Raw genomic sequence first — 19120 nt, 5'->3', positions numbered from 1 at the left:
TACAGCACCTTTTGTCTCCAGATTTTTAACTTGCATTCACATGTGCAGTCTCTCTATACGCCAGTAGGTTGAAACCTTATTGTGAGTAAAACCCAAGACTCATTCATTTTCAAATCTGTATCATTTCATTTGTAGATAATGTCAACACTTTTGCTTTGAGCCTAAAAACAAACCTGTTTTGGTGTTTCTGGAGTAAACTATTTAGATCCTATCTCATAGGATGGTTGTGAAGTTAGATGAAGTAATATACGAAAGTTACTTTGCAATTCTAAGCATTCAATATATCTTAGGTTCAATTTAATAGCCATCCACTTTGACCCATAATGCTGACATTTTTGGGGCTTTATTAAACTTAAATACATTTGTGAATCATTCTTTTTTTTAGGTTCGTTTTAAAAACTTAGCATCCAGACCATATTCTCTTCATGCCCATGGGCTTTCCTATGAAAAATCATCAGAGGGAAAGACTTACGAAGATGACTCTCCTGAATGGTTTAAGGAAGACAATGCTGTTCAGCCCAACAGCACTTATACATATGTATGGCACGCCACTGAGCGATCAGGGCCAGAAAATCCTGGCTCTGCCTGTCGGGCTTGGGCCTACTACTCGGCAGTGAACCCGGTAAGCATAGCCATCGAAAGTTTTTGTCATTTCCCCAAACTTATAAACTGCGTCCATCAAATGGAAGTGTCACAATTATTTCTCAGTAAATATCTGTCTTTCCATGAGGAATGTGTAAGGATCATGGTCAACAGTCGACAGCTACCGTAATCAGGGACTCTCCATGCAGAGCTTCAGATGACAGTGAGAAGCATTTGTTCAGTGGAAAGTATTCAGAGGAATACTTAAAAGGTTGGCCCTAGTTAGAGTGACTACCTTTACAGAAGAAGATGTTTATCTGCAATTTCCTTGAACAAGTACTAGCTTTCTTTTGCCTTTTTTTTCTTTTTCTTTTTTTTTAATAAAAGAACTACAAAATCAAGATTCCCTCATTTTGAGCATGGTAGAGAGCATAGACTTAGATTTCAATTCCTATCCTGTCACTGACTGTGTAGCCCGAGGAAAGTTACTTGAGCTCTCTCAGCCTCAGTTTCCAAAGTTAAAAATGAGGTAACAGTATATAGCATATATAGTAGGCACTTGGTAATATTTGTTCAATAAATGAATTTATTTTTTACCATATAGGATTGTTGTCAGAATTAAATAAGATACTATAGGCAAAATATTTAACATAGTAGATGCTCAATAAATAGTATTTATAATAGTATCACTATTATTATCATCATTATTATCATTACTACCATGTCAAAACAAAGGATTAATCAGAGGAAGGGACTATGAGCATCACAGAATTAGATGATCAATATCCAGGCTTATTAAGCTATTCATTTATAATCTTCAAATTCAGAGCCTCTGAGAAGATCTCCTTTTCAATATGATCAGTGATTGTCAGAAGGGCAAAGAAAATCTTGAGAAAGAGATAATACATGCAATTTGCTCTTACTGTCTTCCAGGAAAAAGATATTCATTCAGGCTTGATAGGACCCCTTCTGATCTGCCGAAAAGGAACACTTCATAAGGAGACCAACATGCCTGTGGACATGAGAGAATTTGTCCTACTTTTTATGGTCTTTGATGAAAAGAAGAGCTGGTACTATGAAAAGAAGCCCACGAGGTCTTGGAGACGCACATCCTCAGAAGTAAAAAACTCCCATGAGTTTCATGGTATTTTCCTCTGACTTTGATCTAGTCTCTGAACCTAATCACTGGGTGATAGTGATTCCTGCCCATAGGTCTTCCCAAAATTAGACATGAGATGCTTCTGTGGAACCAGGAGCTCTAACTGACACCAGGTCCTTAAATGTCTAAGAGGGCTGATGTAACCTGGCAGGTGACACTGCAGGTGAAATAGAGTATACAAAGTCTGAAATCTAAAAGATAGGCACAAGGCTGCTGCAAAATCAACCCAAGCAAACCAACAAAAAAGCCAGTGTGCTTCAGTTGGTAACAAAAATTGGAAAGGAATTAGCGTTATTCTGTAACTTAAACAGTTAATAAAACTGTTTCTTGATCTCTAAAAGATCAATTATTTATGTAGAAGTGATCGCCCACACGTACTTTCAAAATAAGAATGACTGTAATATTTGTAGCTCTCAGCAGTTCCCAGGTGGCACCCAAAGCATATGTGGAGAAAATGATACAGGAAACTGTGTAGCCAGCTAATGGAAGAAGAGTGCCGAGAAAGCATTTGGGTGGGAAAAGAGGGGAAAGCATATCACCTCTGAAGTCCATTCAGGAACTTTGTCTGTAAATTGGCAACGGAACTACAGTTTTAGAGAAAGGCAGAATTTAGGATTTGGTGAACAACAAATAGAATGACTTAGGGATCAGAAGACAAATGAAGACCCTGTTTTCAGAGTTTGATAAATGGAGGTGATTTCTATGAGACTTCTGATCAGGAAGGTCCTGTGCTTTGGGTGATGGGTCAGTTATTCAGTGTAATAGGAAAGCAGAAAGCTGCTATGGCTTCAGGAATAAAAAAAAAAAAAAGAAAAGAAAAGAAAAGACATTATAAGCAATATCCAGTTCACTGCCACCTCCTCTCCCCAGCCAGTCCATCAAGGCTAAGTCGGTCTATGCTCCCTCTCCCACCCCACTTATATACTCAGGCTACCCTTTTTTAGCTTATTTTCCTTATTAAACTTCTGTAAGTGTGGAATACAATCTGATCTCACCTGTAAAAACACTTTGGCCTAGAGGAAAGGAAACAATATGATTTACAGTCTGCTCCAAAACCCCACCCTCTGGACTCTGCTTATCACACAAGGTTAAGAACTATCTCTGAATTTAGGAGGCCTTAGGGTGATACACTGCATATCCCCTCACTTACCCTCTTTCCTCTAAAGACTAGAGTTCATTTATCTTCCCACATTAGTCCTTACCCTTTTTGTAGCCTAGGAAAATTCATACTATAAATATAAAGAATAAATGGATAAAGCACAGAACAGGAAAAGTGTAAATCTGGGGAAAAGAGTGATAAACTGCTTGGAAAGGGTACTCACCTACACTTCTGCAGTAGGCTGGTGTGAGAAGGAAAAGGTGGCTCTGTTTCAGCCTCTTACTGATATTATGACATATAGGGGGGCCCCTTACTATGTCTGGGTGGGATTGGGCATGCAGAGTAATAAAGAAGATGGGTGGTGAGTGGGAGGCCTCATATTTCCTCTTTCCTGATGTACACAGATTTTTGATTGATTCCAACTCTCTGTCCTTTCAGCCATTAATGGGATGATCTACAACTTGCCTGGCCTGAGAATGTACGAGCAAGAGTGGGTGAGGTTGCACCTGCTGAATGTAGGCGGCTCCCGGGACATTCATGTGGTTCACTTTCATGGCCAGACCTTGCTGGAAAATGGCACTCAACAGCACCAGTTAGGGGTCTGGCCTCTTCTGCCTGGTAAAGATCTCAGCAATGAAAAGAGGTCCCTGAGAGCAGGGACCTCTTTTGTCTGGCGAGAGCAGACAATCTTAGCATCTGTAACTCTTCCTTATTCCCTCCTTGTGTATCTCCTTCCAAAGGGGTTAAAGCATGGGCTCTGGCATGGATCCTGGGCAAAGCCATATTCTAAACCTGCATGCAGAATACAGGAGAGTCAGCTAAATGTCTGCACGGTTTGTAGCACCACACAGACTAAATGTGCAGCCCAGCTTTCTTCTACAGAGATGCTCTGTCGAGTGCAGATTCTTCCAAGCCATGACGTGTCACGCAGGCCAGGTCTAAAGCAGATTACAAAATGAATCCCATGAGGTTCAGGCAGCTAAAGCTTTCTGTTGGGTGGAGATCAGAAACTTACCAGGATTTCGGGGTTCTTGAATTCTACTCCTCACTCTATCACCCTGATATCTTTGGGCAAGTGACTGTAGGAATCTGAATCTTAAACTGACTCATGAGGGGAAAAATATATTTTTTAATGATTATAAAAGCTAAAGAATAATAAAGGTATTTAAAGCTTTTCATATGCAAAATAATGATAAGGTTTAAACAAACTACAATCATCAAAAAGGATTTTTATGTGCCAGTGAATTGTTTGTAGGTGTGTATTGTAGGTGTGTGAGTGGAGGTGTAAGTGCTAGATGGCATTAATCCTCAAACTGCAGTGGGCATGATACAAATTTACAAAGCTGGTTAAAACGCAGATGCTAAGGGGAGATTTTGCTCTCAGAGACTTTGATCTGATAGAACTTGGGCAGGGGCCCAGGATTTTTAACATATTTTTGCATTTTTAACAAGCAGCCTACCTTCCATAAATGCTATCTGAGAAGCTAGTCAGGGCAGTCCTTTGACAGGACTTTGGGTGGGGAGGTTGCTGTGTGAATCAGCCTCAGATGTAGGCACCCAAGTACAAACAGGCCCGATTTAGTTAAGGATGGGGTAAAGAGGGTCCGTTTGTTTGAAACATACCAGTTTCTCATTAACAAAGCTATAAAGACACACTCTGTTAAAATCAGGGGCAGAAAGGATTAGGTCAAACTCACTCCTAACTTTTCACCAAGTGTTACCAGATCAAGTCATCCTTTCCATGAGCCTGCGTGTGAGAAGCTGGGGTTCACTGACCCACCTAAATCTTTATACCTAATATCTGCATTAGAGAGTAGAAAGCTGGAGGTCTTTTTTAGCGTGTTTGAGGAGAATGACCATCAGCTGTTACTTTTTACTCACAATCTAGGAAATGGTCACGTATTATAGTCAGCAGAATTTAAGTATTAACTGGTGGTAGGTAATGTTAAATACCAGAATGGATACTCAGATGTTTCAGAAATCTCATTCTTTCAGTGATTTTCTGAAACAATTTTTGTACATCTCTCTCTAAAATGTAAACTTTATAGAAAAATTGAAACATGGGGGAAGGATGTTTTATTTTAATTTTCTCAGATAAAAAAGAAAAACTAGAGAAATGAAGAAAGAGAAAGGAAACATGTACAGTACTTTTGAGGCCCAACGACATCATTCAAGGTTGCTTTGATAAGCTGTATTATATATGGGTTAACTTGTAACATTATATTTAGATAAATGAAAGTTTCTTTCTAGTAAGGGGTGTTGGAGATTTTTTAAAGTCCCAGGGCAATTTATTTTTAGTAAGTTTGTGTGTGTGTTGTCATTGTTGTTTTGATCTCTTTGTTACACCTGTAGTCCTGCCTAAAGAGAAATGGGTAACTCTTAAGTTATATTCTAAACCACTTGCAATTCAGGGATTTTAGGATTCTTTGGTAGTGGTCAACCAACGTTAACCTGTTAATCTTTGTGTATGCAATGTTGTCCTTTACTCCCTCTTTTAGGTTCATTTAAAACTCTTGAAATGAAGGCATCAAAACCTGGCTGGTGGCTCCTAGACACAGAAGTTGGAGAAAACCAGAGAGCAGGGATGCAAACACCATTTCTCATCACAGACAGAGGTATCATCCAAGAGCCACATTATTGTTTTAGCAGGAGAGTGCCTGTCCCTAGAGTATTACCAATTTTTAGATTGGAAATATTCAACTCTGAGAACTCTGACATAACAGAGGCATAATCTGTAGCAGTAATTTATTTTATTCTGACCTATAGTCTGACTATACTGCAAACATCAGTTTTAAGCCAAATGGTTCAAACCAAAGGCATTCCTCTCATTTGAGGAACCAATATAAAGCATCCACCTTCATGATTTGTGATCCATGGGGAAGTGAACGTAAGAAATTCTCCAGACTCCCAGAGTAGAGGAGGGGAGAGAAACCAGGAATTCAACTGTGACCGAGATAGTCACTGAACTTGGCATTTCAGTATTCGAGAAACACAGTTTCCATCTGTCCATCCGTCTGTCCATCCAACCAGCCAGCCAGCCAGCAAGCCAGCATTTATTAAGCATCTGTTGAGTACCAAGCACTGTGTCAACATCCAGATAGTTCAGTGGCTAGTATTCCCTTCTTTGATCAGTATATAAATAACATTGTAACTTTCAGGTCAACTTTTGAGAACATAGTCTTATGAGGGATATTACTTAATATTGTAAAATGGCTTATTTTAAGATACAAACAGATGGAAATCAATTTAAAAAGTATTTGCACTTCAGGATAAGTTGTTTTCCACTAGGGCGTCACTAATTTTAATTTCTATTAAAGAACCAGTTCTTGCTAGTACATTTACGATTTTATGTTCAGACATATTTAAGTCAGTGCCACACAGGTAGGTGAAAACATCTAATTACTGACCCACTAGATGTATAATCTATAGCCATAGAGATTTTACTTTATTATATGTACTTTCTAAGCAAAAACTATTCATTGTTCTATTTTTTTTTAGACTGTAAAATGCCAATGGGACTAAGCACTGGTCTCATAGCTGACTCACAGATCAAGGCTTCTGAGTTTTGGGGTAAGTAGTAGCATCACAGCCTGTAGAAGACGCCTCCCACAATTGTGCTGTATACGGCCTGCAAAACTGTACATGACAACGCTGCCTATTGAATCCATGGGCCATTGCTCCTCTCTAGGCTTTTCTCTACCACAACATAGTAAAACAGCAGTAAAATATCTAATTACTGACCCACTAGAGGTATAATCTCTAACCGTGGAAATTTTACTTTGTTATATGTATTTTCTAAGCAGAAATTACTCATTACTCTGTTTTTTGTAGAATGTAAGATGTCAGTGGAACTAACCTGTGAAATATTCTAGCCAGATTCACAGGGTCTTATAGGCCAGGTATTACAGTCCCCATTAATAGAGCCCTTTGCTGCACCAACCATGCATCTGTTCAAGAAACTTTTTGTTCACCCACTGTGCGTCAGGAACTCCTCCTAAGTTTCCTCTCTCTGCCTCAAACTCTTCCCAACATCAAAAGATCAATTGTAAGGGATCATGAGGCTCCCATAAATTCCTCCCATGTTTTTCTGTTAGGCAGGCACACTAGGCAGAAACCACATCAACATAACTGAGAAAAAATAAATATGACCTATATGCAGTTAAGGGGTTGGGTGGTAGTTGACAGCTGTCCAAGCACAAGCCTAAAACCAAGATTTCATAATCAGGGACTGATTTAGTAGCTGAGGCCCGTGTCAACTACCTGGTCCCCTAATTGCAACAGAAGTTCCTTTAGGAATCTGGTTTTCCACTGGGACTAAACTCACTTGAGAAATTGCTAGCTGTATGGTGTTTTGTTTTTTTTTTTAATTCAGAATAAATTTTTTTCTTCCTTTGGATTTAGGTTATTGGGAACCCAAATTAGCAAGACTAAACAATGGTGGATCATATAATGCTTGGATCGCAGAAAAACTTTCAACAGAATTTAACCCTAAACCTTGGATCCAGGTATATCTTATTAACCTGATATATTAACCTGATAATATTTACTGCTACTGTAATAGTAAAAATGTGGGGGGTTTTGTTTTTGTTTTTGTTTTTTGGCAGCGCTGCACGGCTTGTGGGATATTAGTTCCCTGACCAGGGATTGAACCCAGGCCCTCAGTAGTGCAAGTGCAGAGTCTTAACCATTGGCCTGCCAGGGGATTCCCTGTAATAATAAAAATGACAGTGATTTAATAATTTCTTCTTGTTGTTCTTGCAATGTTGTTAGGGGAAATGAAAATTACTAGGTGCTAGGCACCATTCTAAGTACTTTCCATACTCAAAATGAACGCTATGAGGTTATTTCTAGTAATATCCCATTTTACAGATTAAAAAAAACCTAATGCACAGAGGGATTAACTAACTTCCCAATGTCACATACACTAGTTAGTGGTTGAGTTTGGATTCAAGTTCAGGTACCCTGTGCTCAAATACGGATTGCCCCTAGCCATTTTTTTAGTTTGTTAGGTGTTGGTTCTTTTTTCTAAAGAAGGTTAGTTGTACAATGAATTAAGGCAGTGTGTGACTTGTTGACAAGGATGGTTCTGCTTAATGGCTTTTCTATATTGCAGGTAGACATGCGAAGGGAAGTCCTGTTCACAGGGATCCAGACCCAAGGTGCCAAACACTACCTGAAGCCCTACTACACCACCGAGTTCTTTGTGGCTTACAGCTCTGACCGGACAAACTGGCGGATCTTCAAAGGGAACAGCACTAGGAACATGATGGTCTGTGTGCATTGTTGTTTCTTCCAGAGCCTAGGGTTACTATATCTTTTTAAAAAATACCTTTCTGGGTGTTATAAATACAAATGGCTTTCTTAGTGTCTTATGGAGGAAAGTGGTAAAATGACGTGTCTATATATTACAAATTAAAGGGATAAGCTGGACTTCTGAAATTTCAAAACTTCATAAAACTTGAAAAAAAAATCTCTTTATAATCAAACTAAATACCCAGACTTCTCAGATTGGCAGATGATATGCAGTAGGGTAGAATATCTGGTCTTGTGCCTTAAAGAACTCATGCTAAAAACTGTCCACCAAGAGTTTTGATTTTACTAACTCTTACATTTTATTTTGTTCTTTATTTCAGTGTAACTGAAGGAGATAGTAGTGTTAATACCAGTAATGCTCTGAGGCAGTGTAATTCTCACATTTTTTTTTTGCTGTCATGACTGAGGAGTGACTTTCCCCTGTTGGATTGTCCAGGGGCTCAGCCTGTTTATTCCCAATGACCCAATTATACCAGCCCTAATTCTTCCCCTTCTCCCTCACCCCCCTCTTCAAAGAAAGCTATCTGAATGCAAGGAGTCAGCCCACCATTATTACACTGATAACCTTGAATCAGTTTCATTTTTTCTGTAAATCATTTACTATGTTACTATCTTCAATATTATCATTTAGCTATTTCTAATAATAAATTATTTGTACTATACCTTAGAATAGACCATGAAAATCTTAAATTATGGTTCTTACCAATCAGTATTGGAGACAGTACACAAATTGCAGTTCAAGTCCATAGCTTAAAGATTTTTGCATCTATGTTCATGAGGGATATTTGTGTGTAATTTATTTGTTTATACTGTCTTTTTTGTTTTAATATCAGAGTAATACTAGCTTCATAAAATAAATTAGGTAGTGTGCTCTTCTATTCTGTTTTCTGGAAGAGATAATCTAGTATTGGTGTTAATTCTTTAAACATCTGGTATAATTCACCAGCAAAACCAGGTGGACCTGGAGATTTGTTTTCTGGGAATTTTAAAATTACAAATTCAATTTCTTTAATAGTTACAGGCTCTTCAAATTACCTATTTCATATGGGGTGAATTTGGATAGTTTGTGTTTTTTCAGTCAATTGGTCCATTTCCTCTAAGTTGTTAAATTTATGTGTAAGGGTTGTTTGTAGTATTCTCTTATTATCCTTTTGATGTCTGCAGGGTCTGTAGTGATATTTCCTATTTCATTTATGATATTGATATTTTGCAACTCTTCTCTTTTTGCTTTGTCAGTCTTGATAGAGATTTGCCAATTTTTAAAAATCTTTTCGAATAACTAGCCCTTTGTTTCACTGTTGTTATCTATTGCTTTTCTGTTTTCAATATTCGTGATGTCCGCTCTTTTGTTTTAGTTGGCTCTTCCTGACACTGTTCTGGCAGGGAAATGGGATGGGGCACAGCCTCTTTACTGCCAGGTAGAGGTCAAATTCCATTCCCTACTTGGCCTCCTCTGTTGATACCTGAGCTGGGACCCCTCCTCTTTGCTGCTGGGGGTGGGGATGGGATGGTATCCACTGACCCTGCAGGAGTGGGAGCCTTATTAGAAGCTGGAAGAGATGAAGATCCTGGGTCTCTATTTGGCTTTCTCTGACACAACCCCAGTCAGGGTGTTGGGGTACCTCCTTACAGTCTCATGAGCATGGAAGTCTAGGCTCCCCAGTTGGCCTTTGTTGCTGTGGGTAGGGAAGGGGCCACAGTGTTTTCTATTCTATGATGTTTGGCTTGAAGTAGAAAAATTGTTATCTAAAAGTTTTCTGTCTTGTTAGACTGCTCTTTTCTGGTCCTGAGGCTAGAGAAAGAAGGCTTTTGCTGGCTTTTTTTTTTTTTTTTTTGTCTGCACCTATTCGTGTTTTCTGGTTCCTGGCTTCTTTACTTATAAGTCTGTATATGCAGTAAAAAGAAAACCCAGGGGACTCACCACTGTATTGTTCTTGGGTCCTGAGAACCCTAGCTAGTCTGCCTTTTCTCCACCTTTCAGAGTCTTTTTATGTTTTCAGTTGTACTTATACCATCTTCCTGAAGAGGAAGTATTCCCAGTTATCTTTTAAGACCAAATTAATTTGATTCAGGCTACATGAAAACTTAATATTACAATATTAAATTGGATGAAAATTTTATTATAAAATCACTTTATAGAGAATTGTTATATAACTAAATTTTCCTCTCTTCCTCTAGTATTTTAATGGCAATTCAGATGCCTCTACAATAAAAGAGAATCAGTTTGACCCACCTGTTGTGGCTAGATATATTAGAATCTCTCCAACTAAATCCTATAACAAACCTGCCCTTCGACTGGAGCTGCAAGGTTGCGAGGTTAACGGTAAGGAACACAGATGCATTGTTTTCTAGCTGCCACTCAGAAAATCAAGATTCGGGGGGTATGGGAGAATGGGTAGAATTTTTAGTTCTCTTCACTTAGGCTCCTAGAAAAACCTTTGTGAAACAGAGGTTCCACTCAGGTAAACTCTCATTGTGATCTAGACTGAGACTGGTTCTACCAGCCAGAGGGCAGGCTCTCTGAAGAACTCCTGGATCATATGGATACTGCCTTGACCCTCTAAGGAAGGGCCCTAGCGAAGAATGACCTCCATCAGCCCATTTTCAATAAGAACTGAGAGTCAAACTAGGTCTGACTCTTCCAAAGTCTTCCAGCCAGGTCACTCAGACTTTAATGTAATAAAAGTATCTAGCAACATTACTGGCATATATTAGGTGTTCAGTGAATGTTTTTGAAACATAAATCTGCCGCCCAACTTTCTGAAACCTTGCTTGAACTCTGTATTCTGTTTCACACTTTATGTAGGTATCCAAGCCTTTTCTATGTAAGCTTCAATTTTTCAGGGGATGTAATGTGACCTGTGGTATAAATAAATCTAGATAATCATAAATGGCCATAATAAAATTCTACTATATATAACAAAATGCTTAAGGATTTTATCAACTATTCTTCTTCTCTGACTCTTAAAGTGGTGCTTTCCAATTTTTTTCACTTCAAAGCACATGTAAAATATAATATCTGTCTCACAGTCTGGGGTAAAGGAATGAAGCAATCCACCGTGGGCTTGGCTGATCTAGGCACCACCTAGCTGCTCAAGGGCTGAGGGGGGAGGGAGATCAATATACAGGCACACCTGTCCAGCAAAAATATTCTTCAACAAGGAAGGCATAATAAAGACATATTTAAGCAATATATATGTATATATGTATGTATGTATGTGTGTATATATATATACACACACACACACACACACATACAGGCACACCTAAAACTTTCTGTGGCACATCTGTTGGGGAGCTACAGTGCCTTCTCTCAGGGTAGAAGGAAGAAACCACGGCTTACAGTGGAGAAAGCTGAACCTTGGAGTAAGTTTCTTATCAGCTGATAAGAAACTTGTAAGCAGATAACAGTACAATAAACTCTTGATATTCATGAGGGATATGGAAATGGGCATTTTGCCAATGTTCAGATAGCAATGCTATATAACATCATCCACATAAAATGCAAATTTGGGGGATTTCTCTGGCAGTCCAGTGGTTAAGACTTCGCCTTCCAATGCAGGGGGTGCATGTTCGATCCCTGGTGGGGAGTTAAGATCCCACATGCCTCATGGCCAAAAAACCAAAACATAAAACAGAAGCAGTATGGTAACAAATTCAATAAAGACTTTAAAAATGGTCCACATCAGGGAGGGTGGGAGGGAGGGAGACGCAAGAGGGAAGCGATATGGGAACAGATGTATATGTATAACTGATTCACTTTGTTATAAAGCAGAAACTAAAAAAAAAAGAGAGATCAACACAATAAACACCAAAAAAAAAAAAATTTAGAGAAAGTCAATGCAAAAAAAAAAAAAATGGTCCACATCAAAAAATAAATTACAAATTTTGATCAGGCAGGAAAACTTGAAACAGCTCTATAAGTCATTATTGTTTTTCTTTCCATATGGTATGTGATGTAACTGGTAGTTTGTTCAGGTCATAGAGTCAAGCTACCCTAAAATGTGACATTCAACAATGTTAGTCTATTTAAAACCTCTATTTTCTATACAAGAAGTATTACTTTTTAAGATCTCTTCACTTTCTTGATGTTTATATAATTAGTATTAACAGTAAGCTTTCTTCTTTGAAGCCTTTTTTTCATGAAGAAAGTAAGGTATCACTTCAAGAAAATGTCTGCATGATTTGCTAGCAAGAACAAAGTGTCACAAAGATGATGAGGATGGGCAGTCAGCTGGGCTCACTCACTAGATATGTTTCTTACACTCACAGATCAGCTTTGTTGCCTGTGACATTCAAATTCATACCTTGGCAAAATTCTAAAGGGTGTATCACATGAATCGCCCTCAAAGGGTTGGAAATGAAATATTAAATGTGACTACCAAGGTCCCCTATAACTTCTTCTTTGTAGCTTTTCTTAGAAGAAATAGAGTATGTTTTTATATACATAGATACTTTAGGAGTATTGTCTACCTCAAAGCAAAGAACAGAGGTTCCATGACTCACTGAAGGAGGGAAATGAGTTTAGATGTTTAGAACATGGTATTTGATGTCAGACTGCCTGGGCTCAAAGCTAGTTTCTGATTCTTCTAGCAGTGTTATTTTAGTCAAGTTACTTTTTCTTGCTGTGCTTTTGTTTTCTCGTTTGTAAAATGGAGATATTTAAGAGCATTAAGTAATACATGTGAAGCCTGAAAACAGGGTTTAGCACTTGGACAATAAATGTTCATTGCTGTGATGGTTGTTTTTGTCATTACTTAGCAGTAATATTATTTCTTGTCTCCTCTGAAGTACAAAATGCCATGCAAGGAATATCAGTGGTATATAATTAATCACATTACTTTTTTCTTGACAGGATGCTCCACACCGCTGGGTATGGAAAGTGGAAAGATAGAAAACAAGCAAATCACAGCTTCCTCACTTAAAAACTCTTGGTGGGGAGATTACTGGGAACCCTTCCGTGCCCGTCTTAATGCCCAGGGCCGTGTGAATGCCTGGCAAGCCAAGGTGAAATGTCCCCTGCAAATGGAATTCTCTCAGCCTTTCAGAAGAAAGCATAGGCCCTCACTACAGGGAACATGGGGGCCCTGGGAAGCCAGAGTATCATCTCCTGCTTCTGCAGATTATGATCCTAGGTCTGAGAACTAGGATGTGTGTTGTCTTGATAGCTTTAGCTTGAACTTTGGCTCAGAGAGAAGTTATCATCTCTTTGGTCTTGATTTAGACTAGGGGTGGGCAAAATTTTTCTGCAAAGGGCCAGATAATATTTTAGCCTTTGTGAGCCATACATTCTCTGTCATAACTACTCAACTCTGCCATTGTTGCAGGGAAGCAGCCGTCAACAATACGTAAATGCATGAACATGGCTGTGTCCCAATAAAACCTTATTTACAAAAACAGGCAGTAGGCCAGGTTTGGCCTTGGGCTGTAGTTTGCCAACTCCTGATCGAGACAACTTCCATTAGGGATAAATGACTTAGATTTGCAACATCTTGTCTTCTTTTTGTTCTCTCCAGAATTTAGCAATATTTTTCATTTTCTTAAGAGTGTCATTTAAAGTTTTTTGTTCTCATTTTTTCAGAACTTTGTAACATTCCTTTAGATAATTGGCAGCCTGATAAGATGCTGCAAAACCAGGTTTATAAATCTGTGATCTAAGTTTTGTAAACATCTCGCAGAGAGTTATATTGCCCTTGATATTAGCCCATTGAGTAATTAAGGTAACTTAGTTCTAGGGTAACTGTTAATAATTGACTCATATTTATTTCATTATTTGACTGACCTGAAAAATCTGAACGGCATCAGAAATCAGAACAGTCCAGTCAATCAACTTAATCCAGGTTCCCTATTTTCTGTCCTCCTAACTCCCTCCCTTAAGGAAGCTACACTCCAATTCCCTGGACTCTGTATAGAATCCCACGTCCTAATCTTAAATCAGGCCACCAGGTAAAGGAGGAGGGAATGGTGTGATGCAAGGGGAGCAAATAGAAGAGACTATCTGGGCCCAATACAGAGAGTCTTGGGCAACTATGTCTGTGCCTTGAGACTCATTTCTGGACCATCACAGAAACACAGAATCACAGAATGTTAGAAAGGCAAAGCGCTTTACAAAGCATCTGGTCCAGATTTTCCTTTTAAGTCCAAACGCAAAAGAGTTTAAATAATTTTAGTTAGCCTGGTGGCGGAATCAGGGAACCCACTCTCCCGATAGACAAATCTATGCTCCTTGCACCATTTGAAGCAACCCAAGCACCTCATTTTGCAATTTTGCAAAGGGGGGAACTGAGACCCACAGAAGTTAAAGTAATAAAAGTAATAATGTTGTGTAGCATTATATTGATTTAATTTCTATAATATAAATACAATAAAATAAATATAACTAAAATAAAGGGACTTCCCTGGCATTCCAGTGGTTAGGACTCTGCTTCCACTGCCAGTTTCCTGGGTTTGATCCCTGGTTGGGGAACTAAGATCTTCAAGCCATGCAGCACGGCCAAAAACAAAAAGTTAGAGGGTATCAACCAGTTCTTTCCCAGGTGCCCCTTTAGACCTGTTCATGGTGTAACCTTGTCATCCAACCCTCCATTTTACAACCTTTAAAACAATTTTTCTCTATATATAATTTTCTCTTAGTTTTGTGATATAGTAAAGGCTGCAAAGATAAAAGTCTAACTTTAATTTTTAAAGCTGTCATTTTAAATCTGGAATTTTAGGTCAAAACTGTTTGTTTCACTTAACCTTCAATAGTATGAAATGTCATGTACAGGGTTTCTTTAGAGAGGTGGAAGATCTAAGCCAGACATATGCAGGTATGCACACGGACTGAAGTGCCTCTACCTCTTTGATGCCTCCAAAAAAAATTTATACCTACAAAGCTCCCCTAGCTATCTATATGCATTCTGTATCACTCGTACAACCTTGATTTGAAGACACACTAAAACACCACCAGATGTCACTAGAGGGTGTTACAAAATTAACCAAAATTATCTAATACGATCATTTTAATTCACATACATATGTGACTACACGTATACATACATATGTGTATACACATATACATACATATGTGTATACACATACAGACATGCACATATGAGTGATGTTGAGAAAATATATCAATATTCATTATTTCATATGAATTGAATGAGACTATGGGGCATGATAAACCTCCCAAAGATGAAAATTAATCTCAGATTACTCTAAAACTCAATTAGTCTTTCTGATCCTCTTTCTCCAAGAGCCTATCATCAAATTAGGCATTTTGTTAGGCCAGAGACAGGACAACTACTATGCCATATCCAGCCCTGGGTGTAGCTTTATTAGGTCTCTCAGATATTACATTTATTTGAAATATCAGAAAAGAAGAAATTGGACTACTTCCCCTATTGGACATTAGCAATGGAAAGAAAAGTGGGGTTTTTCTAAAATAAGTTAAATTGAGAGAGGATACTATCTAATTCTTTCTCAGATAACTCTTCAGTAATATCACCATAGCATTTAAATAAACTTGCTTAAGAGAAAAATATTTAAAATTTAGCAACTTAATACTTTAGTATTAAATTAATTAATTAATTTAGTAATTTAGTAATTTAGCAATTTAATACTTTTTCTCAAATAAAATGTATTTATTTGTTGAGCACCTTCTGTGTGCCATACATCATGGTGAACACCTGAAAACAAAACTAAGTCCCTGCCCTCAAAGAGTAAGGAACACAGGTAAACAAATAACTGTTGCACAATGTGTGAAATATTCCAAAAGTTTATAAACCTGCTGACAATAAACAAGAAGGAACAGGGAAGGATTCTAGGAGAAAGGGAATCCTCAGGGATGAGACAGAAAAGAAATCCTTCCAGCTCAGTGCATTTCTGAGTATCTTGGTCTAAAAAAGCATTGTTCTAATCATTTTCATAGGCAAACAACAACAATCAGTGGTTACAAATTGATCTCCTCAAAATCAAGAAGATAACAGCGATTGTAACACAGGGTTGCAAGTCTCTGTCCTCTGAAATGTATGTGAAGAGCTACACCATCCAGTACAGTGACCAGGGAGTTGAATGGAAACCTTACAGAGAGAAATCCTCGTTGGTGGACAAGGTACAGGGGTATCTTGGCAAAAAGAAAACAATTTGAAAACTGCTATGATGAGAACAGAACCTCAAATTTGCAAATAGCTCTTTGTATTTAATAAGCATGCACTGACATGCGTCACTCTTTGAGTCTTCTAAGTCCTGGCTCTGTAAGTGGCTGGTCTTGGGACAGGGACCATGCACACCATCTTTCTGCTTTGACTGAGCCACCTATAAAAGAATGAGGACAAAACAGCAGGGCGTGGTGTGAAGTTTAATTAGCTCTGATTGAGAAAGATGGTAAAAGGGTTGTCTCAGCCTGCTTGGACTGTATTACAAATTACCATAGACTGGGTGACAAACAAAAAACACATATTTGTCACAGTTCTGGAGGCTAGAATCCTAGATGAGGGTGCCAGCGTGGTTGGGTTTTTGGTGAGGGCAGTCTTCCTGGTTGTGCTTTCATATGGCCTTCCTTGGTGCGTGCACACACAGAGACGCCATGAGGGCCCTACCCCCATCCTAGCCCTAATCATCTCCCAAAGGACCCACCTCCTCATATCATCCCATTGAGGATTAGGGTTTGAACATATGAATTTTGGAAGGATGCAAACATACAGTCTGTAACAGGGGTCTAGAAAACCTTCTACCATATTAGCATTAGCTTGGATGTACTTGTTATTCATGGCTGATCACATACCCATGGCCATATACCTTTCTGTGTCATATTGTTATTCAAACAATTGTTATCCTTCCTGATGAGGAGACTAATTTCCTGCAAGATGAACTATTCCATTATACTCCTAAATTCCTAGTTATACGGTTTTAAAATACTACCAGAGGCAAAGCTAAGGAGATGAACCTAATATTCCAGGAATGGGAATTGGGCTGAAACCAGTAGGAGGGGCAACACAGGAGAAGGGGATGGACATTTATGCTCATCATGGGCTCAGCACTTAATCTCAGTTAATGGATTTTAATCTCTTTCTCTCTAAACCCCTGGGTTGTTTATTTGTTAGGTTTGGTTTGGTTTATTTCTCACTGTATCAAGATATCCTCATAGTAGGGCAAAAATAATTTTTATAAACAAATAGTGACTTAGCTTCTGATGTGTGTAAATCTTGGGGAACTTGCTGGGGATGACAGAAACACACCTAAAACACAATTTAGTTGATGATATAGGGCATATGACAAAAAGGATAAATAAAAATACATGATGCATTTTATTTTAAAAGTTAGTAATAGCTAACCATTTATTGGTGCCCATTATCTGGCACTTAATAAAGACTTGTCATATGTTTACATACTCTTTAAAATCTTTACAACAACTTCTATGAGGTAAAATTTATTATCCCCATTTTGCCAATAAGGAAATGGATAATCAGAGACTATAAGTAATTTGCTCAAAGTCACATAGCTACAAAGGGGCTAAAGGCAGATATGCTTTTGCGGCTGCCCCACAGCACCATATCAGATTTCTTTATTTTTCCCTGTTTCAACTCAGATCACTGATGAGGTGATATCACTAAAGAGGTATGTCTGGAGTGTGAGCTCATAATTGATTGAGGATCATCTTTGTGATAATGTTGTATGTGTTCATTAATGCCCACAGTTTGAACTAAAAGGATAAAAAATTATGTTTTTAAAATTGAAATACAGTTGATATACAATATTATGTTACTTTCAGGTATAAGAATTTTATGCCCATTATGCCATCCTTAAAGATTTTCTCATATTTTGCTTTCAGATTTTTGAAGGAAATAATAATATCAACGGACATGCGAAGAACTTTTTCAACCCACCAATCATTTCCAGGTTTATACGCATCATTCCTAAAACATGGAATCAAAGCATTGCACTTCGCCTGGAACTCTTTGGCTGTGATATTTAACAGAATTGATAATTCTAAAAGATAGGAGGGACTCAAAGATATCAAACCATTTAGAGTGGACAATGTATTTTAGAGCTATTTTAAATATTAAAATTTTTCTACTATTTCTCTTTTTTCTATCAGAGAATAAAATTTTATATGTGAAACCTTTATAACTTCTTATAACCACTAAGTAAGATGATGACTATTATCTCTGCAATAATTTGAGTATAGATGGGAAAATATCAAGAACCAACAAGAAAAGGCTTATCTTTCACTGATTAAAAATGCTATATAAAGTAATATTCATGTAGTTCACATTCTTCATTATAGTTCTCAAACCCTATACACATTAATAAAAGAGATATTACTCTTTTAAACCATTATAAACCCAGATAACTTTCATTCCTATATTTTTCTTTAAAAAAACTATGATTAAAGAGTATAGGAAACAAACAGTATTTCTCAATGGTTTGTTTTTCTTGACAGTGGAGAGAAAAAGTCTTACTATGTGAAATGACACGTGCTTAAAATACCCTACCTTACTGACATGATAATGATTTTTCTGACCCTCCACGAGTAAAGATACAAGTAAGCATGTTTTCAGTGGTCCCGCTGGACTTGTGAATCTGGCCTGGTCTCCCTTGGGACTGATTGCATATATTGATGTTCAGGGTTAGGGATCATTAATAGAACAGATCTAAAATAACCATGGGATGGGTGAACATGTAACCTTGGCTTCATTCTAGCTGGTAGTACATGGCACACTGTTTCAAAACACAGGCTCACCTACAGGAAAGTGAATACCTGTAATACAGAGCGTTGGAACCCTTGGCCCAAATGCAGCTGTTCTTGCTAGAACTGGCCCCTGGCCAAAGTGGCAAACAGTTGAAATTCTCTCTCAGTGCCTTTCTCTTTATGGTCCCAGCCCCCACCTCTCCCTTCCCCTTTCAAGCACTCCCTTCCCTGGGAACTTGGCATCTAATAATTTTACAGACATTGTGAGACTGAGAAGCCTTCTGGTATCCTC

General features: G+C 38.1%; 1 protein-coding gene across 2 annotated transcripts in view; it reads left to right on the top strand.

Annotated features, from left to right (window-relative positions):
* F5 (coagulation factor V) overlaps positions 1 to 18567 on the top strand; it is an 89895-nt gene extending 71328 nt beyond the window's left edge. Inside the window, exons 15-25 of one of the 2 annotated variants that reach the window (XM_081224617.1) lie at positions 386 to 622; positions 1516 to 1726; positions 3279 to 3458; positions 5339 to 5455; positions 6339 to 6410; positions 7242 to 7345; positions 7954 to 8109; positions 10332 to 10476; positions 13009 to 13160; positions 16066 to 16248; positions 17968 to 18567. In XM_081224617.1, the coding sequence (XP_081080743.1) occupies positions 386 to 622; positions 1516 to 1726; positions 3279 to 3458; positions 5339 to 5455; positions 6339 to 6410; positions 7242 to 7345; positions 7954 to 8109; positions 10332 to 10476; positions 13009 to 13160; positions 16066 to 16248; positions 17968 to 18111 (1701 nt within the window). In that variant the 3' untranslated portion in view covers positions 18112 to 18567. The remainder of the gene's footprint in view (positions 1 to 385; positions 623 to 1515; positions 1727 to 3278; positions 3459 to 5338; positions 5456 to 6338; positions 6411 to 7241; positions 7346 to 7953; positions 8110 to 10331; positions 10477 to 13008; positions 13161 to 16065; positions 16249 to 17967) is intronic. The other variant, XM_081224618.1, reaches the window with a different exon arrangement.
* The last annotated feature ends 553 nt before the right edge of the window (positions 18568 to 19120 follow it).

Source organism: Mesoplodon bidens (genome assembly GCF_964165515.1).
Source record: "Mesoplodon bidens genome assembly, chromosome: 2".
Classification (NCBI taxonomy): Eukaryota; Metazoa; Chordata; class Mammalia; order Artiodactyla; family Ziphiidae; genus Mesoplodon; species Mesoplodon bidens.
This window is presented reverse-complemented; position numbering and strand designations above follow the sequence as displayed.